At 41.7% G+C, this 22,602-nt stretch overlaps 1 protein-coding gene across 1 annotated transcript in view; it reads left to right on the top strand.

The window, feature by feature from the left end:
• LOC112555896 (agrin-like) overlaps nt 1–22,602 on the top strand; it is a 135,809-nt gene that overhangs the window by 59,490 nt on the left and 53,717 nt on the right. The window contains exon 3 of the mRNA XM_025224470.1: nt 7,512–7,723. Coding sequence (XP_025080255.1) covers nt 7,512–7,723 — 212 coding nt within the window. The remainder of the gene's footprint in view (nt 1–7,511; nt 7,724–22,602) is intronic.

Genomic DNA, 22,602 nt, shown 5'->3' with positions numbered 1-22,602 from the left:
TGTTATGCTTGGTTTTATTTTTGTCTCCGTTGAACTTCTTAGCAGTCATTTGAAGACTTTACCGTGTTATTTTTATATTACATGTTGATCAACTTTGACATTTTTGTTATTCTCCTCCTGTAAGGGGATCGTCCTAGTCCTGTAATCAAAGAATTTCCGAGTAGTTTATGTATATTTTTAATTCAAATGAAATCCTCTTATTATAATATTTTTAGTAAAGCTAACATCCTAATGAAATTTAGTTAAGAAAATTTATGCCAGAACTCGGTTATTCTTATTTTTTTAATTACTATGGTGTACTGATCCGAAGATAAAAGATAAACACTGGCTGGCTTTGTTTGAATCAAATAAGCCGCTCATACGATACTCATGTGGTGTCTCGGAATTTGAATTTTATGCCACTGAGTTTTCGGGGTGTTTTTTGTTGATTTTTTCCCATTAAGTGTTGACTTTAAATAGTTTTTTGTTTTTTCAACTGCTTTAGATTTTATATGGAAAAATGAGAATGTAGGTATTTATCTTAATACAGTTATCTTGAGGTTATAAATAGTACTAGTAAATCGCAATATTTAGTTTTCACTTTACAATAGTCCTTCTACAGTTCTTATTTCTCTTTGCTTACCAGATCATTGCGTTCTGCACTTTCTGTACAGTTTGATTGTATTCATGTTCTATAAAAAAAGGTTAAGAAACAACTAACGAGTCCACTCTTGAGAGGATGTTTCAATGGCCAGCAGGTGAAGCTGCTTCGGGAATAACGACGGACCGGAAGCACCTCAGGGATTCTGATTGCAAACAGACGCAGACATAAAAGTTCAGCACATAAGTCGTGTCTTTGTTTGGCTTTTAGTCCGTAAATCCCGCTTCGGGATGCTGAGGGGGTTGGGGGTAGAGCAGCCACGAAGACAACCAGATGTACCTAGGTTTTTATTTTGGTTCCAGGGAGACACGATCAGTCTGACACATAAGTGTGAGACGGATGTGTTAAGGGAGATGTTCTCAGTATTCCAGACAGCAATGATCATTTCCTTCTTTGTCCATATTAGAAAACTATACTAATGATTTGGTGCAGAGAGCAGTAGTCAAGGAGTTGTTCCCCCGCTCACACGTCCACTGCTGGGGAATTTCTAGAACCCTGTCGAAACAAAGATGAATTGTCCGGCGAAGAAAAATTAGCAGAGAAAGAAAGTCTGTTAAGACACGAAAATCCACACTCCATGGGTCAAACGTCGATGAAATTTCTGGGAAACCATGTAAATGAACCGGGCTTGACCTCCTGCCTTGCCTGCACAAAGCCTGACGATCAATAGAACGAGAAGATTAAACCCCACAACACCATCAGCAGACGTTCACTCCCATGTTCGAACACGTGTCCAAAGGTTTACCAAGAAGACCTCTTCCTGTTATTTTCTGCACGTCCATCTGTCTGTCTGCCTGTCTCTCTTTTTCCATCCATCTTTCTGTCCAAATTGTTGTCGCTGGAGACAGCAACCTGCCCCGTGTCTTCAACGCCAGCAACACGACCGCCTTGAGTTTTGGGAGTTAGCTGCGTCAGTGGCAGTTGTTAAATGGGAAGTTACAGTTATAAAATACTGCTTTAGTTATATTATTATTGTAATTATCGTTGTAATTATCGTTGTTATTGCTATTATTAAGTTGATTTATAAAGCACTTTATACCACCATCAAAGGCAGACTCAAAGTGCTTACAAAAGAAAAAAATATATATATGGTGTTCCTTTGCTCTAGAACTTCAGCAAAATCATCCAGTTATCTTCTGGCAATCGTATGCACAAGTATTTAGTGGTCAGAGTGTAGAATCGCTCTTTTTTCTCTGTGTGATTCTTCTTTATTTGTACTATACACCTGTTGCGACACTTCCATGCTTGAAAATTGTGTTTCCCTATTTATAATCCTACCAACGACAATGATTATGTATCTGAATATTTTCCTAATGATTACTAGGTAATATTTGCCTTCATATGTGAATTTGTAATCCTTTTCTCTTTCTCTCTCACACATACACACACATATCATCTTTTTCTTGTCCTGCACATTCGTCATCACTAGCTCGCCGTTTGTCACCCGCCATGCTGGTGCCAGACCCTGTCAAAGTTGGCCGAGCGTACGCATGCGAGGGCCTCGACTTTTCCATGTCTTCCTGCCTCGCGAGTCGCTCGGTCGCTTATTTTTCCTCACCACTGTTGGGAAGTCTGACAGATACAAAGTCGGGAGTGTCACACGGCTACATTTTCTCGAGCGGTGGGGGCAAAGGTCGCCAAGAAGCGTGTGCCTTTAATGTGCGGGAAGCGGGCAATGGCGTTCGTCTCTATGTACATTCGATTGAATGAAGAATGGCGCCTCGTCGCAGCGATTTGAAAAGGGCGCTTGTGACATGCAATGGGCAGTGGAGACGACACGGATACACCAAGTGACAAGACTGAAAGGGGAGTTGGCTGTCTGGGATTTTTCCAGTTCCAGTAGCGAGTCTTACGGGTTTTGCACTTCAGACACGCATGAGCATAGTATAAGCTTTTCTTGAGGATATCACTATCAAAGACTATGTTTCTAATGACTCATGAGACGTCCAGTCACGTGACGACATCTTAATATCTCAGGGTAGGGTTGGTCGAGGATAGTTTATGGAACAGTCGGGAAATGACAAAAGGTTTAAGTGTGTGCGTTATTTTCTTGCGCTCGGTCAGTCGATAGAAAAAAATGAATGGATGGTTTGGGAGCAGTAAATATGATTGGATATTGATTATTTATGGTTATTTATATTTATAAATATTTGTTATTTATATACAGTGTTTTCCATTTATAGTAGTCATTCAAGACTGGTTCAATCGAAAGACTTGTGCCGAAGAGCAACCCTGAGGACAATAAAGGAAGTAGATTTTCCCCTGAACTCGAGCACGCAGACGTTTGATTGTAACCTGACCTCAAGCGTCTGCAGGCCTGTGATCTCGTCAGGGTCACTACATTCAGAACTGTGTGGAGAAGACTGGAAGGACTGATGGTTCAAAGTTCGGTTAACCGCTGCTGCGATTCTGAAAGTGACTCTTGGCGAGGTCGCTATTGGTCACGACAAGACTGATTATACCCTGTCACTACCATCGCTTGACCTTGTGATTGGCTCGAGACTCCCTGTCATTATCCAAATGATCGGCCTTGAGCACCCGAGGCTAAGTGTATCGACAAAAGTACTTTCAGCTGCCGCTGGTCGTTACTGGCCATTCCTTATCCTTGTGTCCGCATCCAGATAGCCGTGGAAGCTTGATGGATGCTTTACAGTGTTCTTGCCTGCCAAAGTCTACCACCACAGCCATTTTCCCGCCCACAATCAGCCAGCCGAGCGTTTGTAGAGAACGACAAATAAAATTGCAGCTTAAAAACACCAGCAGCCTCCTTGTTTCGATTCTATGCATACTAACACATCCGAACATTCTCTTGCATAGAAATGGATAAATAATACATTCGTTATTTACATGTTTGATAGGGATCTTCTTTCTGGTAATTCTTCCATTTTTTTTTTTTTTTTTTTTTGAAACGATAGATGTCGTTCGGGTTGTCTAGAGAGAATTTTGAAACTTCTTCATTTGAACACCACCCTTCTGATGCCATTTCCATCGGGGTTTTTTTTTTTTGTTTTGTTTTTTGCTTTTTTTTTTTCCTTAAGCTCTTTTGATCTTGACACAGTTTTATGGTATAATAAATAAAATGATGAAAACGCTTCTTAGATTTTGTTAAAATCACGATGATATTTAAGCAGTGTGTCTGCTTTTTGTATTAACAGTAGGCGGAAGTTGTACTCCCTTCACCTCGGCGTTGGTAGTTAATCCTGTAATATGTCGATGTTTGTCTCATCACTATTTAATCGGTAGGCGACGATGGTAAGGTTTATTTTTTTAATTGAGATGTAATGTATGATGTTGGTTGTGTTCCATATTTCATTATTCATAGGATGTTTATTTTTGGGGGTAAGGCGTTGGAGCCATGGTGGTTCAATGTGATGAGACTCTGTAGACCTGGTCACACAAGAGAGCTTTTTACTTCAGAAGAGTTTTGAAAGTTTCAGGCTTCTTGGCTTGTTGTTCGTCTGCCAAATACAAGTGGGTTTTTTGTTTGTTTGTTTTGTTTTTTGTTTTTGTTCTTGAAGAAAATTATTTTATGGAAGATGGCATGCAGGTATTCCTGTTTGGACTGATGGTACCAACAGTACCGCTTTTGCGCAGGATGGTAGCATGTGAGAACACAGGCTACTTAACATGTTATTCTGATCAGAAAATGGTTCCATGGATGGCTGCACGCGGCTGTCGTCCTCGCCGTCGCCACAAAGAAGGGAACCGCTGGAACTGTCCACAGGGCAAGAACTGTAATCAGAAAAAATACTCATCTCCTCTGTTCCTCTTCTCCATCCTCCGACTGCCCTCCAGGCCCTTTCATTTTCTATCTGCTGTGTTTTTCGGATTGCTTTGGAGAGCTGGCCGAGAGTTTCTAAAGACTAAAAGGCAGCTCAGTAATATTCCAAAACCACTCAAACAATCCCTCTCTGTCCAACCCCAATCTTGGTTATAACAGAGCGTATGAAACTGCCCTCCAGGCTACAAAGTTTCTGATGTGCAGCTAGTTTTTTTTCTAATTTCATGAGCGAGTGGGCGTACAGAAAATATAAATGCTGATGAGACAGACATCTTTTGCTTCTTTATTTCCAATGTCTGTATAGTTCTAACGAAGCTATCATTTAAAAACCCTCACTGTCATTTGACACCAAAAAGACAAATTAAAAGACTGTATACGCATGCCTGCAGAAGTCCATGCAACCCAAAGTCTCACGGCGGTTAACTCGACTCGGTTGCAGTGGTCACAGCTGTGTTAATGCTACAGCAGGGCAGATAACTCGACTCAGCAGCCATAGTAACAAACTCGTTAAAGACCAAAAGGGCTCGAGTGGACCGCATGGAAAGAGCTCGCACAGCACGGCGATGCTGCTGCAACAGTGCAAGCGTCCACACTGCAACACGATGCTGGATCGACAGCAACGGCCATAAATCTGGGCGCACCGTTACCGGAGCCGGGCGTGCCTGCAGGCCCACGCGCGTGGTCTTGTCACCAAGCGTCCAATCTAATTGCTAATACAACGTTAGTTTGACGCACGCAGGGGGGCAATCATGTAGCCATGCGTGGGGAGCATTTGCATGTAAATTTCTTGCTGGTGATGAACTGGGCGTGGACGGTGCGGCCCAGACATGGCCGTTGGGGTCACAGTCGAGAGAAGAGGAGGTGGGGCTGCATTTTCAGCCTTGCTGCTGACATCATGTCTTGCATTCAACAAGTTTCTTCCCCTAACTTGTAGTGAGCAGTCGGTGCGATGCGTCATTTCTCGCGAGATTTCTCGAGCCCCACATTCGCAGGCTGGAATCAAAGACAGGGTGTAGGTTAGATCAAACACCGGAATGTTGTCGTTACCAGGAGTGACACAGTCCCCTAAGGGATTTGGGACAAATTACATTCGTCTCGTGAAAAAACTTTACGAGAGAAATCCGACTTGTGCAGTCGTTGATGCCAGATACTTAGGAAAGAAATTGTCCTTCATAAATCTTTTCTCGATCCCATCATTTTATACGAATTTAGGCTGTCCTTCTTATCATAAGATAAAACACGTCTGTAAATGCAGCAGACTTAAGACTTAAAATCACGTGTTCCAGCTGCATCCTTTAAGTTATTATCAATAATCTTATTGTTGTTTTTACATCAACGAAAATATCTTGGCCCTTTACTTAAGTATATGCAAAACTTGAAGGAGGGTGTGATTAAATATTCTGGTGCCATTGTGAAAGTTGTTGGGTAAAAGAAAGGTAGGATGGGCGGGAGGAATGCGGAGGGATGGGGTATAAAGTAATATGAAAGCTATGTCAAAGATATGAAAGTTTTGCGACAGTAGAAGGGCTCGCTTGAATGTTTCTTGACTTGAGTTCGTTTCCTTCTTCTTGCAGTAAAAATGCTACTTTTTCAAACATCCGTGTCCTGTTTCTGCGGTCTTGAGGGCTATGTATCAGGCAAATGAGGGTCTTTTGATTTCTAATTGTAGGCGACGGAGGCAGCGTATTTTTAAGGAGACCAGGCACGCACGGGTTGGAAAAACAGGATTGATCAGAACTCATGAATAGGATCAATTTTTATTTCCTTTCAAGAGTTCGGGGGAAAAAATCTTTGATGGCGTCCTCGTGCCTGTCACATCTCGACGGGACTTTGGTGAAGAGGGAAGCTGGAAGGGGAAGGGGGTGGTGTTGCTAGGTGGGAGGAGTCGTTGTGACTGGCTGTCTGTTAGTACTTGGTCAAACATGTCAATCATAATTGCCACTTTAGGGCCGGCCCTGTGTCTAGGGGGTCAATGTTGGCGTGCCCCTTGCTTATAGCCTGCGCTCTTTCCAGTAATCACTTGTTGATGAATATTGCGGGATTGGAGCTCGGGGCCAGGACCGTCTTGGGCTCCCTTGATCGTTGTCTCGTCAGACCCTCGGGCTTTTACTGTTTCCCTTTACCGTCCGTCTAGCTCATTTGTTTATTATTCTTTACACACATTGATGAAAATCGGTGGGGTTTTTTTTTTCTCCCATTTGCCTTATATAGAAGTGTGCATGTTTCTGTTGTTAGGAAAAACACCTGATAAAATCTCTTTACTGAAATTTTCACTGCAGTGGAAGTATACATATAATTAGAAATTATACCACGTACAGGAAAAGTCAAGAAAATGGAAAGTTGGGTTTAAACAATAGATACTGATGTTCTGGATCGTCTTAACTCAGACTTCCAGACCGCAAACCAGTCGTTTACTTACAATCGCATCGAAAACACAGCTGGCGCAGTAGAAAAAGCCTGAGATATTGTGTTATCAAATGATTAGTACTTTACAGTTATATACTTCAATACAGCGAGAACGAGAGCAGAGCAAAGTAGAAAAGACTGGAGTGATAGATGTTGTCTTTCCTGTCAAAAGGTTCCTCTTAGGTCACAAATTAAGGTCAGTTTGTTTTCCTTCCCGAGAAAATGCATAAACATGGCGGCTTTCGGAACCGGCGCGTGGTGGTGTTTTTTTTTTTTTTGTTTTGTTTTGTTGTTTTTTTTTTTGTTTGTTTTTTTTTAGTTTTTTTTTTTAGTTTTTTGTTTTGTTTTGGTTTTTTCTTTTGTTTGTTTGTTGCTTGATTTTTTTTAAGACACGACTGTAAGTAAACGGTTTGTTTGAAGCCCGAAAGTTTGAGTAGAAACGACTCCAAACGTCACTATCAACCTCTAACCTAACTCGCCATTTAACTTGTTTTTATTTTAAGTGGCATTCACTTCCATTTCTCACCTACATTCATTAATGTTCATTATGTTTTTTGGGGGGGTTTTTTTTTTTTTTCTCTTTGAAACAGTTTCCCACTAATCTCGTTTGCGTATGATGTTGGCACTGTCAGTATTCGTAACTTAAGAGTTAAATGATTTTTTCTCTTTTTTTATTTTTGACAGCGCCGTGCGAAGTGTACTTCTGTGCTTTCGGGGCGGTGTGTATGGTCAACTTGAGCAGCAACACGCCGTACTGTCTTGTCAACACCGATGCCAGCCAGTGTTCGCACCTGTGTGCGGCAGCGACAACGTCACCTACGCCAGCGAGTGTCTGCTGCAGAAGGCGGCGTGCGTGCACCAGAAGCGAATCAAAGTCAAGCAGCCAGGTGTCTGTGGTGAGTAGGATGTCGACTGTGCCGTACTGGGAGCGAGGGGAGGAGGGGTAGTTGGAGGGTTACTTTTACCAAAAAAACCGTATTAAACATGCCAACATTGATATGATGAGTTGATATGAGGGCGAAATAAATAATCATCTTTCAGTTATTTTCTTTAGGTTTTTGAGTATTTCTCACTTCCGGGGGTCTTGTCTTTTAATCTTTATAATCTCCATGATTATATTTATTCCAGTATAATCGGTATCTTCGCGGTCGCACTGGACAACAGATGTCCTGCATTGACGGTTATTAACATTTCTGATTTTCTAAATGTTAACTTTAAGTCGAAATCTCCATATAGCAGTTAATACATCTCGTTTATTTATTTATTTTTTATGTATCCGACTGTATTGTAAACGTTATGACTGTTTTATAACACTGCATAAATGCATCTCAGTATTTTTGACAAATCTTTGTGTCATCAATGGCTGTTACAATGAAATTAAAATAAACACCAGTAAGATAAAATAATTATTGAAGGCACATTTAAATAAAGAAAGAAACAAAAAAATCAAGATTGTAAAAGGAGTCATCAGATCTTAGAGGCAACAAGAGCTCAGTCATAATCCTGTAGAGAATACGATAACAGAGCATCGCTCGCTGCTCACGGCTCAAGGGAGAGAACAGCTGCCTTTGCTACTGCATCGCAGTTCTGAAGCGGTTGTTTTCTCCTTCTTAGCGTGTGACTGCGCGAAATATTCGCAGCCGTGAAGAATATAATAATTATGTGTTCAAGATGCATATTATAACCCGACCAACTCCTCAGGCATTTCGCCCTCATAATCAGACCGTCTAGTATAAGTATTTTGTTTAACGTGCACAGTTCTTCTGATGTTTCTAGAACTTTCATTTTGTGTTTATTTAACCTGCTTTTATTTAACTTGGTGTTCCTTTAAGTAATTAAATAATTCCTTTGTGTATGTACCTGCTTTTATTTAACTTGATGCAATACAATGATCATATTTTTCTTTTGTTGTGACAGTTCTTGACGTCAAGTTTTTGTTGCTTAGTTTATCAGTTTTATATATTTTGAAGCCTTTTTTTTTTTATCAAAACTTAAATAAAACTGATGCGATTTGGGAATTAGTTCAAAATTAATTTCCTGGACAAATTAAGTACAGCAATCACTAATGAGATTGCAGGATACACAAACTGTGATGGGGTAGTCACTATACGCACTCTGTCGCATCATTTTTATTTAAAATTGTGTTTGCTTTGTAGTAAAAAGCCATGAGTTTCTCATTTTTAATCCTACGTGTTTGACGAACCATGAATGTGGGATAAACATGACAGCTTGATGTCTGCCTTTTCGTGTCCGACAACAACAAGCGGTAAAAACACGATGACCTTTATCCCTCCCGTTCTTGTGTTTTATTCATTAGCATGCGTTTGTGCACGCGAGGACGACCGCCGAGAGCAAGAGAGCATCCCGGTGTTTTTACCTTTTCCGTTGTTATTGTCTCCGAATCATTTGAGTTTTATTTGGCATTTCTGTTTTCTTGTATTTCTTTTTGATTTTGCATGGACTAGAAGTAGTCTTAAAAGCCACCACGATCGATGTATGCATTTTGAAAGGTGATTACCTTTTAATTACAAAGCGTAGGAGTAATTTAAAAGCCATTATTGCTGGTTTATTATTGTACTGTTATTGGAAATTGTTTATTGTAGCGATCTATGAACAATTTTTAATAAACATAAAAAGTCGGTTCTGGTTGTTAGTAAAGATTTGCTTTTCATTAAAACACGTGAAATTGGCGTGCATTTTCTAAAACCCCAGAACATTCAATCTTCCACGCCAGGCTTCATTGAAATCAATCGTGGGACATGGCCTCTGGCTTGCAAGACGAAATATCACATTGTTCCTCCCATGAGACCACTCAGACGCTTGCGTTTTAGTTGCACGCATAAAGTTTGAGAAGGTCGGTTTGTTTTATTAATGTGTCTATGTAGTTGTTGACTTACGCAGTGAACATTCTCTGGACTTTCGATAATGACACTGCCCTTTGACATTACTTTCTCAATTATCTTCCTCGGGAGGGGAATGAAGTTTTGTGAAGACTCGACTTTTATGGGAAGAAGCACGCACAAAGGTAAATTAGGTTCTGAAATGTCATTTTACGACACCCGCTGGGAAATGTGATACACTCTGGGCAATTCTAACCTTACAGAAATGCCAACGCTTTGCAAGTAGCTGAAAGGCTGTTAGGGTCTCTGAGACATCCATAAAATTATCTTTTATCTCAAGCATCCGAAGTCAAACCGTTCTCTCTTTTTTTATCAGTTCATCTTCTGTTTGCAAACTGTCTTTATTTTCGAGAAATAGCCACCGTGAACTCTGGCCTATTTCTATTGCATCCAGACCGTCATACTTTCTTTTCTTTATGTTCTTTTGATGTAATTGTTTAGCTGCATTGCACTATGCACATATCGCTGGGGGATGGTAGGCGATAAGCATCTTAGTTGACAAAATATCTTCCTCACTGTGTTCATGTTGATGATGTGTATTTAACACGCGTGCTCTCCCACGCGTTTTGAGCGCGCGCACAGAGAAAGAAAGAGATGGTGATGGAGACGAAGACGAATTAAGATGACGGAGCGCTTGTACATGCAGGTAAGATCTGGTCTGTTGAATGTCACCAGCTGTTTCCATAATAAATCGCAAACGATTTTGGTTTTTTCTTTTACCACTCTGTAAGCTATCAACGGCTATAAAACTGTATTTCGAGAAATATATCTTCTTGTCTTATTCTCCATTTAGAGTATTATAATATCGAACGTGTGAGAGAGAGGGAGGAGGGGAGAGAGAGCATTCTGTGGTCTGGCAGTGAACTCTGGCATTTCGAGTATGAAATGGAAAAGGCATGTAGCCGTCTCATTTCGTCCCCTCTTATCCCCCTCGCCACAGCCTCGAGCTTAGTTGCTACATTTTTCGCGGAAGTGACGCAGACATGCTGGAGATGTCTCGCGGCAGAGACAATCATGCTTCCAGGCGCTTCTTTTTCCCTCTCCTCCCTCCCTGACATCGGTGCTGCACTGTAGAATGGATACCTTATCAATACTTCAGTAGTGGGCTGCCCACCGCTGTCGTTTCCTGCTTGTTAATTGCACGCTCTGTCAAACTTACTCTTTCTTGGAGCTCAATACTAGTAATGTACTGCTGACGACTTTAGGAAAACTTGAACATTACTGCAGCTAACTTTTTGTATCTAACCTTTGACTTTAGATATCCGACCACTTAAGCATTGATGCCCTGAAATGACTCACCCTGTAACTCTTTTGATGTCGACTGTTAACGACTGTAGTAATGTACTGACGACGCTACGATGTTCCACTCCTGATGTCTGATGCCCGCAGCTGTTGATCGAAGCCCTGCTGGGATTAATTATCGTGTGAAACATTTTTTCTTAACTACTCCATTTCTTCTATTGGTTGGGCTTATGTTACCGGTCTATAATCAATTAAGTCATCCTTCTTCTACTAGAAAAAACTTGGTGGTGTTCTATTAGTGGATGATGCAGAGAAATACCGTGGATGGACCTCCACACCATCATGATCCTTACAGGTTGTGAGACCTGTCTGTTACAACGTTCTTTCGAACACTGTTTCTTGTCATTCTGTATCGATTCACAAAAGATGTAAATATTTTGGATGTGAGTGTGATGAGAGTGAAAATGTGACTGGACGCCATACTTTTATTGTGTCATACTTTTATTGTGCCAGTATGAATGCGATTTCTAGAGAGTATCATGGGTTAGAGTTTTGCCATGTATGAAAAGTAACTACAGTTTGCTTTGCTTGTGTTTGTGTGTGTGTGTGAGAGAGAGATTCTTTGAGACAAGGTAGATGCGGTGATTTCCATCTCGTGTGAGCGTGTTCAGTATGACCATGAGGTGTTTGTCCTCGCATCTTATTGTTGACTTGGATTGTTCGTTCTTGCAGTAAAGGATAGTCCATCTTCAGCTTCGTGTTTACCATATAATGGATTCGATTGTCAGACTGACGGATGCTGCCGCTTTACAATGAAATAAAAAGTGCAAATTTTCAGATAAACTATTGGCTCAGGGAATTTCCTTTACAAAACAAACAATTCTATTGACAGAAATACCGATTACAAAAATGGTCTTTTCGGATGGTTTTCAGATGTCCCCAAGGTCCTTGGACACTGCAGTATGTTACCGTTCCGTGGACTGGTATTTCAGAATATTTTGTTCTAAATGTTGGACGATCTTGTCCTCGGAACACGATGCACCCTAGAGACTGAATCGCTGGTCCTGAAGCCCCACTTTCGACTCCGTGACCACCGGCATTTCTACAGACACATAAATCAGTCGCAAATCTTAGGAAAGGGCTTCACCGTAGTCCCAGGAAGATTATACAGTCTCAGGTTAGGTAAAGCCCTCGCCACACTTCTCGACAAATGGATGACTAGTGAGGCCGTCTGAACTGAATGTGTGATTTAATTTCGGTCGAAGTTGGACAAAAACTTTCTTCCCAGACAGATATTTTTTTCACAACCTCTCGTTCACCTCGTTGAAGGTTGGAGAGCAGTAGTAACCTTTTGACCGAACTCGATGACGTCGTCTTATACCCAGTCATTGCCCCCAAATATATACCCAAGCCCATTGAGTTTGACATTCCTTTCTCATTTACGGGCAGTAGGGTCTAAACCTGTCACAGGTTAAAGAGGCACAAGAGTACATTGATATATCAAAGTCAGAAACCCTCGTGCAACGCGACGACAGTCTTTCAACCGGTTTGACCTTCTTCTATAGAAACTTTTGTGTCACACTGGGTTTGTAACAAACTTTATGGCATCACGAAGTAACTGCAAGCTGGTCCTGATGTTCGCTTACGTCGTATCTGATTTAATTTGTGATATCAGTCGCCCTCCTGAAAGAGAGAAAGAAAGTAACATAAAAAAGAACGAAAAAATGGAAATAAAGAAATAAAAATAAATTCTATTGTGCCTTGGACAGCTCTTAGCCTGGTTTCTCAGTGGAAGGAGAAGTAGAAAGCTGTGAGGCTGGATGAACTGCACGAGACGAGAAGATCGAAGCGTGTTCTTGAGGTGTTCGTGAGGACAGAACAACACGCCAGGGAATGCCGTGACAAGCCGTAACCTAGGCGACCTCAAAAGAGAGCCATACATCATCGGGGATCCTAAACAAGAATCAATGTTTTTCTTAACCTGAGCACCTTGTAGTCTGTCTGACGACTTGCCGGGGTCAACAGCACGCTCTCCCTTCCGGGAGTTTGACATAGTCCGTCATCCGATTGTCGGGTCCTTGCACGTGGTCTCGTGCCTAGCCAGCGGTCGCTCTGGCACTTCTCTCGCCCTTCATTCACGCCCTCGAAAGGTTCGTACTTCTTCAGACATTCCTGTTTCCAGTCCATATGATGTTACTGTCTTCAAACTGCGCGAAATCCATCACATTTATGGGGGAAAATCTGGTTATTCCGTCCACTCCCCATCTGTGATGCTGATCTCACCGCCATATTTTTGTAATGTTTCGAAGAAAACGTTGATGATTCGATTCTGATGTAGCCTTCCTCTTAAAATAAATATTTTGATTTTAAATTGCGGTTTAAATTAATTTTTTAAGAAGGAAATAAAATTTCCCAAAAGGACTCTAAAAGCCCCAGCCTGTTCGACAAGGCCCTCAACTTGATTCCTTTCTGCAGTTGTCTTCTCTAAGTCTGTGCTTGAGCATTGGATTTCCCATATATTGACGCTAGCTTCCCTCTTTCCCTTTTTTTCCTTCTCTTTCTGTCTGTCTACCTCGCAATACATTTCACAACAACCTTTTCGTGGAAAAGTAGATTGTTATCAGGAAAAAAATACCCGAAATATGAGGTGTTTCGAAGCAAATGTTTTCAAACATGGAACTAAGCAGAGTTGCTGCATTTAATCTGTGACCCTTTCCTCGTAACCCCAGCAGGTAAAAAACATTCTAAAAGCTTTCAGCATTTAGACTGGATTACTTTCTTTCTCTCTCTCTTCTGCTGTGTGTGTGTTCGCGCGCACGTGAGAGAGCGAGAGAGAAAGCGAAAGAGAAAAAAAAAAGCAAAATGAGATGGATACCAAGGGATGACTGGAATGAAGGAAGGAGAATGTTCGTCTGCTTGCCTTCTCTCAGACAAGTTTGAGGAGACAGCTTTGCGTGACTTGAGACGATTCCAGAAGCCTTGTCTCGTTCTTGCTGAAGCTTATTTCTCGCACATAGATTGCTTTTGTAAACCCTCCTTGTTATTCTTTTATTTTTCTTTTTGCCGTCTTGCCACTGCGTTAGAGAGCATGTGGCGACAGCACGCGAAGGAAAGCAAAAATTGAGCAAGATGCACAAGGCTGTAGTTGGCGCGTGCGAAGAGATGCACTCTATTCACACACGGAGCCGTCAAGTGGATGGCTTACTTTTTATTTATTTTATTTTGTATTCACGATAAAATAATTTCTCCTTTATTTGTGTGTCTTCGATTTCGCATTGTGTTCCTTTTTTTCCTTCTTGCGTTGGAGAACTTCCTTACGGCCTAAAAAATAATTTTTATCTCTGTCTTCGAGACGTTTTAATTATCGTGTAGTAACACGTGTTCCTTGTAAATTCAGAAAAGAAGAAACCTTTCCCCGCCTTTTTCATGTTGTGTCCTAGACACCGTGAACCACTTACAGTTCACTTCCCTGTGTGACTTTCAACTATACTTTAGGAAAACAAGCTGTGACAGGACCTCTAAAAAATTGGTTGGAACTGCGTGTTCTTGTGACAGATGTCGAATAATTCAATGTTTTAAGTTTTCTTGAACCTCCAAAAAAACTTCCTGCCCAACATTCTGCATGATTTATTTTCCTTTCCTGTTCCCCCCATTCAGTAACGGGCCCACCAAGGGAGAACACTCTGCTTCAATGTTTCAGATAACTAGCTTTCTCAGAAAGAATAACAATTAAGGTCCTTTCACGGAGCTTCCTCCGCGCGGCATACGACAACTGCCATTATTCGTCTGTTCGGGGCCCCGCTCTCCCTCATTTTATGGTTTGCTGAATTATTAATCAAAGCACCGGCATCTATCGATCAGAACCGCCGTGTGAAGGGAGCCTGCACCAAGCTTTCCGATGCTGTTGCCATAGATCTTCAAGAGGTCGGAATGTGATCGGTCGGAAATTGGCGGCAAAACACGGGGACGGACTGTGCGCTTTCAGAGAAGATTGCGCACTTCATCGAGAGCTTCCTTTATGGAGGGGCATCCCAGTTAGTAATTATCTCGCTTTTTATTTTAGTTGTTTGTGTCGAAACTTCGTTCTACGACTTTTAGGCAAGGTCGGGGTCAACTCTAGACCCTGCGCTACATATCCCCATCCCCCTCTGCTTTCACCCATCGCCAGATGAATACCAGACGAATTTGGACAGAAAAAAAGGAAGGAGGAGTATGGGAGGAGAGAGCAGCACTTGTGGAATCGACCGCGTGCCGTTTTACTTTATATGAAGAATGGGAGGCAACACCGCAGCTTTTCGGGGAAGATATGGATGGTATTTGGGAGTCCACTTAGGTATAACTCGCTAGCCTCTCTTTGAGTCGTCTCCCTTCCAGATGCCAGACGCATCTAAAGCGTCTTTTAAGTTGATGGACAGTCGTCATCCCGAGGAAAAGTTTGCTTTCTTTCTTTTCATTTTTTCCCCTTCTAGCGAATAAATCACGATGATCATAGGACAGACGGATATTGAGTTAAACGCGGGTAGTTTTTTTTAATGATTTGTTGATATTTTCTTTTTTTTTAATTTTAGTGTTCGTCTTTGGGCTTGTTGATCATTATAGCTTATGTCTGTCTGGATAGTCATCGACAAATGCATGAGAGATTTCTGAAATCTGCTAGCCTTTCAATGTTTTGTTCATTTTAGAAGGCTACGGTCAGGGATAGAACAAATCCATACAGATTTTGCACGAAAAAGGCAGTACTCTGTATCAAGACCCTAGAAATTCTGGCGGAAATTACTTGAAATTTCGTGTATGCTGGCTCTGCTTCGTATCACAAAGTTCCAGAAAAATCTTCAGCCACTCCAATCAGAAAGGATAATCGAAATTGCTAAAGGGAAGGGAGCGGTGAGAGCAGAGGCAGAAATAGATTGTTTTAGGTCACTCAACAATGAGATCACGTGCATAAAGTCGTTTGGAAATGCTTCGTGCACATTTCATGTATGAGGAGCTCGCGCGAAAATAACAATGCATTAGAGTGAACGCGCGACTGACTGGCCTTGACGCCCACACTGTTAGTGATGCAGTTGCTTCCAGACACTCAGACTTTGTTTCAGACAAAAATACCCTTTTGGCTCTGGGTATGTGCGTGGGGAGGTGGTGAAATTTCAGCGGCTAAAGGCGAGGAGTGGTCGTCAACGCCCATTGTGGGGAGGAACTCTAATCAGATTAGCGTCGTCTGTGGCCTGACATTGTACCTCTCCCTGAAGAATGTGATGTATGTAGCAGCAGAGATTCCAGCCTTCTCCATCACTTTCCTGGAAGTTGTCTCTATTGTTAGAGTGGAATACATTACCCCATTTTAAGGACATTTTCCAGCGATTGCAATGGCATTTTGTAAACGATTTTTTTCCGCAGTTGTACTCGATATTTTCTCTTACGCTTTACCGATTTACTAGTTTTTGTCTTGATGGTGGAAGTCATTGTTTATCAACTGATCTCAAAATCGTACTAATGTGGGTTTTTTTTTAATAGTTGCAGTAATCAGTCGTAAGAGTTTTTCTTGGGTACTGCACTTTTGTTGGAGGCTGCTTTTAATTTTAAAGAGGGTAGGTTCTACCTACACTCCTCCCCCTCACTGTTTTTTCCTACCTTCTGAGGAGTCTTCGTCGTAGTCAAGTGGTGAAATTCGTCTGCTCCAGACGTGTACCTAGCTGACAGGTATGCATCTCTCAGGCCTCTGCTGTAACCACTGGACTAGCCGCTTCCCTTAAAGCGGTGACGAATGTGATGGAAGTGTTCTGCACGCCAAGGAGACTCACTCTGTTGCATTTTTCTGTGCAAAAGAGGTTGTGCCCCTTGTTTCTAGTCTTATCTCAGCGAGCGGCTTGCTCCAAGTTTTTCTGTAGCCTGCCGCTCCTCTAATAAAAACGAACAAGAACGGCTTACAGGCCATTTACACCTAGTTCTTTAAGAAAAACCATTCTGCTTTCAATAATTTAGCTGCAGCTATTGTTTTCTGCCGCTTGCTATTCTGCGACTGCCTTTCCTTGGAGTTTGAAAACGCCTTGGGACGATAGAGAAACTATAATTGAACACATGAAAATCGGCTTGTGGTCGTTTTTAAAGATTTGCTTTTCATTAAAACGTAAAATTGGTTGGTTTTCTTAAACCCCAGAGCATTTCATTCTTCCACGCAAAGATGCGTTGAGATCAATCGTGGAATATGCCCTCTGGCTTGCGGGATGAAATATCATATTGTCCTCCCATGAGACTACAGAAGCTTGCGCTTTAGTTGCACGCATAAAGTTTGAGAAGGTCAGTTTGTTTTATTAATGTGTCCATATGGTTGTTGACTTTCCGCAGTGAGCATTCTTTGGGAACTTCGCTAATGATACTGTTCTTTTGACATTATTTTCATGGTTATCCTTGGGAGAGGAATGAAATTTTACGAATACTATTTTTGCGGGAGGAGTCACGCACGAAGGCAAATAGATTGTAAAATGTCAATTGTGATACCGGCAAGAAAATGTAATACCATTCTTGGCAAGTCTAGCCAGAAAACAAATATTCGATAGTTGTTAATTAGTCCCGAATCGTCAGTTTTTTTTAAACATTTACATTAAAGATTGCAGTTGAGCAGCAAAAACAAACTGTGAAATTTGAACGGTAGATGAACCAATTGTTTCGCTTTATTTAGACTGCGATGAAAAATCATTCAAGCGAGCAGAACCTCATCGCACAACTATCGCGCTTTCTTCAAGCTTAGGTCGCCGAACCCTTGGGGTTATGACAGTTAAATGATCTGCATCTTGCAGTGAACCTCCTACCTCCCTACCCCCCATCCCAATCCTAGTTGCAGTTGTTCACGGCTTTGGCATCATGGGCTGCAGGCCCGGGAAAAGCCATCCATAAGTTGACAGACAATCAATGGAACTCATTCTGCCTCGGCCAACCCTCCATTTACTATGGTTTCCAGACCTTGCAACTCTTCACGCCTGACGCGTTTACGTTTTATGGGGGCGTTAGTGCGCAGATTGCGGGTGACCGCTGACACCGGGCTATGCTGTGCATATTAAACCGGCTTCAGCGGTGAGATGTAGAACCGTATGAATTTACAGCTCAAAGCCGGTATTTTATGATAAGGTCTAAACAGTTTCCCTGCAAAGAACTCGAAAAGGAGCTTGCTTTTCTTTTTCTTTTCTTTTTTTTTTTTTTTTGGGGGGGAGCTCCTTTTTCTCTCTGTCTTTTCTCCTCCTCCTCTCTCACTCTACCTTCATTCCATTAATGGATTACTCCTACCGTTAAACATGTCACGAAATGAAAGCAATTAATAATAATGGTCGATTTCTGCTGACATAAAATTACTCTTTTCCCAGTCATTAATACGCAGAATTCACAGTACACTTTTTGCCTGATGTACAGGATCTAGCTGTTACAGTAACCCAGGCAACCAAAAACTAAGACTGAAATGTTTTAAAGATTTTGTCTAATGTGCACAACGAAAGGTATACAACTTCATAATTTTTAAATACCAAATTTTGTTTCACTAAAGAGTTTAGCATATTAAGACAGCTTTATTTTTCTTAAGCATAATGCTACTGGAAAGAAAATTTTATTGAAAATAATCTTTGCTAGTTTTGATAAGAACAAATTTATCAGAATTTTTTTGTTGTGATTACTTTTATTATTGTACCCACATATCTCATTAGAATGTACATGAGTGAGTACCCCTTATTTTCTTGTTAGTAGAAATACATCTGTATAAGATTGTATTCTTAAAATTCATAACTGTTTATGTTCTTAAGAAACGCATGTTTGTAGCTATTTCATTTCTTTGCCTCTAAATTAAACATGATAAAAATACACACAAGCAAGGCTAATCCACAGCTGGTCTTTCTCAGGACTGAAGTTACATAAGTGTCTTCTTCGCGGCGTGGCTCTGAATTTAAATTTTGCCCATCGGTTCATTAAGGAGAAGATGGTTTAAAAAAAGTCCCTTTTTTTCTGCGATGACACCTCCTCACCCACCCCTACTGAGTTTGACTTACTTCAGCGCCGCGGATTCTGAGCACGGGGACATCACCAGCGAATTCCCAGCACGTGGCAGATTCTAGTTGACGAAGCACCAGGCGGGTGGAGGGGAAGACAGTCAAAAAGAAAGATGGCAAAGCCCTGAGGAGAGCTGCAAAGATGACGAAGCCCGGAGGAGAGCCGAAAGAGATGAACACCGTAGAAGAGTCGAAAGAGAGGCGAGGGGAGAAAAGAGTAGAAAGGCAGTTACCTGGGGCCTTAATAATATTGGCAAGTCCATACACACAAAGACCTCTAGATTATCAGCTGATCACGTGGGTCTGGGCCTGTTTTCAGCTACACGACCACTGCATCACTTTACCCCATAGATATGCTTGGGGTAACTTGCCTCTATTTTGGGACCATGGACGTGTATAGGTGGATTGCTGTCTGCCAAGACCAACGCTTAGCCTCTTGCGAAGTGAACCACTGTTAGTCTCGGCGAGCCTAAACAAAGAATGTGACTAAACCGGAAGCTTTGTAGTAGCATGCCTCGTTTTAGTAGTTAACTGGAAAAAATGGTCTGCCAACAGTCCAGTAATACAAGTCGTGGTGGGACTACGACCTCAGCATATGAGCGACATAGCTTTGTTAGGTTGAGAAGATATGTTAACAGTTGTTCTCGCAGCACGACAGTTTAGTGTAGATATATATAATTTCAATGTGGAAGTTGCTATGTTACTATTAAAGCAACTTTTAGCTGTTGTTCTTTGCTCTGTCATGCTCTGATCTTTACCTTATTCCCTTCGTCTCATTTCTCTCTCTCTCTCCCACACACACACACGGACGCAATTGAGAGCAAATAAAATTCTCTATCGAATATCGATAGAGGCCCACTGCTTCAGAAACGGGGAAAAAAATGTCGGTGTCGTTGAATTCAGTTAAAGGCCAGTTACAACGAGCCTTGATTTAACGGCGAGTGAGGCGAGGCGTACACGGCAAGAGAAAGGATTTTTTTGCAACGTTTCAAGCGACGCAGTCATTCGTTGTATGTGCGAGGAGGTCGCGTAGAACACAAACATTTTTTAAAGAGCAATGGTCCAAAAACAATAGCCTGCCAAGTCTATTTTTTAAGGCACCAACCCTAGCAAGTAAACGTGAGTCCAAGATGAATAAAATTGATCGTTAAAAAATAAAGCTTCTTTTCGCGTTCTAGTCCCTGATCGGCTTAATTTTTTTCACGACCAATTTTTACAGCAAATGGAGACGACATTCGGGAAAACGGCGTTCCATCAGCCGGGTACATCGCTATGATGCAGACCACTTTCATTAGTGACCTTATTCCCAGAACGAAGGCTTTTTAAACAACGTGAATGATAGAGATGCCTCGCAATTTTGCTAAAAGTTCTCTGACAATCTGATAGCGATTTTAAGTACAATACTGTGTATAAAAAAGGGGAGAAAGAATCCATTTTAAATTGTATAATGTAAAGTGAGCCTGCTGATACTCGATATGACAGCTCTTGTGCTAAAGTATAGGTGCTTAATGTTTTTGTCGTGTCTAGTTGTGAACTTGCCATTAAAGGTAATCATTAACAATAGAGAACCTTATTAAAACTTTTTCGGCGAACAAGAGAGAGTGCAAAACTACAAAATCGTTAAGAACATAGGACAGCAGCAGTCATGGAGGACTTGTTAGTACAATGCTCTGTGCTTGTTGTAATGGGAGAAAATTTACCGCAGAGATAGACAAGATGTATGTTCAGCTTCGTACTTTAAAGACACAGGTCATGAGGAACAGTTCCTATGAATCAGAAAGACCCAATCGGCAGCACCACAGCCTCCTTCCCCTTTCCCACCACCTGCACAAGAATTTGCAAGAGAGAGGGAAGGGGCTCTAGTGCTGTCCTTTGATCTTGTCACGACCTTTGGGGCAACATCGGACACACTTGCTAGCGTACCTGTAAAGGGTCTTCCAATATTTCCAATAGTTACGGATAATGCTGATTCCTAGTCTTCGGCTGAGTCGTATTAGCTCAACGAGAGCTATTTGGAGAACTGCAACATCTTGGTTTAATCTTCTCCACTCGGTTCCACTCCACTGCGTCGTCAGGTGCTTAAAAAACCATCCTGTCAGATTGCTGTCCTTACAATCCCCAGAGAAATGGACAAATGGAGGTTCCATTTATGCAGTGGGTTTTTTTTTAACATCGAAATTCAAAGTCCACCTTAACAAACAAACACACACACACCTAGAACATTTGGGGCTTGCAGCGCGAAACCTCGGCAACAGACGAGATTTGCTGCGCCATGTTTGATGCAAAACGGTTCGATTGACGAGGGCCTGTTGATACGATACCGGCAGACGTATACTGTCAGTTCACTCCTTTGATCTGGGCGCCTGTCTCTGGTCTAAACCTCCTTTCCACTGCTGCAACTCTTCCTCCGAATTGGACACACACAACCCAGAAGAATATGTCTTCAACGCTTCAGATGTGGGTCCTAGAAGGTATTCCACTAGTCGCAGGGTGGACAGCTACACATTTGTAAACTTATGGACGTGCATACATGAGAACAAACCTTGACCTGATGAGCTGAAAAAAAAGAAAGAAACGAATGAAGTTACATGTGGTAAAAATAAGATTAAACCTGTTATATATTGTAAGGAAAGCAGCACAGAAATGAAGTCGTGATGCAGTAAGACCAGTAAATAAATAAAATTTGTGGTGTGGTGAGAGACGTAAACGAATAAAGCGTGATGTGGTGGATAAAAGAAGTCAGTCAACGAGGCAGTGATGTTGTTAGGAAGAAAAGATAATTGCATGCCCTGCAATCGTGCTCAAACTTTCAGTGTAAGACTAGGCTGCGACCACCAGTCAGCGTTTTGCAGTGTAGGGCCTGGAGCTGAAGCTCGCCTGATCAGGCAAGGCGACTGCCGAGAGAAACAAATAGATAGGGCTGTCGCTTCGACCGAGACATTTCAATCGACCGACCTGTCACTTCAGTTTGCTGTCTCTTCACGTCTCGGGGCCTGTTGTCAATGAGACAAAGGAGTTTTTTAGGAGTTTTCTGTCGTTTGCATCTTCTCTCTCTCTCTGGATGATGTTAGTGTAGTATTCGCTTCATGTTTAAGTTTTATGACCTGACACCTAGTATTGAAACACTACTCTGATTTCTGTTTGTTTGCTCTGACTGTGAAAGGTCAAGTGAAGTTCAATTATTTTCCAATGTCTGGTGAACGCTCGGTACAAGATATTATTTTCTAAAATGTTGGCGAGTACCCCACTCCTCTAAGCATCACCATCCACCAGAGAGGTCAAAATCGTGACATCACGTTTGTACAAAGTAACTGATATATGGTCTCGGCTGTCCCACTGAATAAAGCCTTGACAACATATTCATGCGCATTCCTGGTGTCTGTGATGTTTACCCAATTCTGTACATGGAGATGTTTGTACGTGAATATTTAGAGAACGAACTGGGATATTCAACCAGAGCTTGGCAGAGTATCTTGCACTCATATTAACTCTGTCGTAGAAAAGTAATTGCTCCTTACCTTTCTTTAAAGACAACCAACCTACAGAGACAATGATAATGATTTAAGAGACGAAACTATCCTTAAAGTGTCCCTTTGTAGATCACGT

This window comes from Pomacea canaliculata, linkage group LG2 (genome assembly GCF_003073045.1).
Source record: "Pomacea canaliculata isolate SZHN2017 linkage group LG2, ASM307304v1, whole genome shotgun sequence".
Classification (NCBI taxonomy): Eukaryota; Metazoa; Mollusca; class Gastropoda; order Architaenioglossa; family Ampullariidae; genus Pomacea; species Pomacea canaliculata.
The sequence above is the reverse complement of the archived record's forward strand: the minus strand, read 5'-3'. Positions and strand labels throughout refer to the sequence as shown.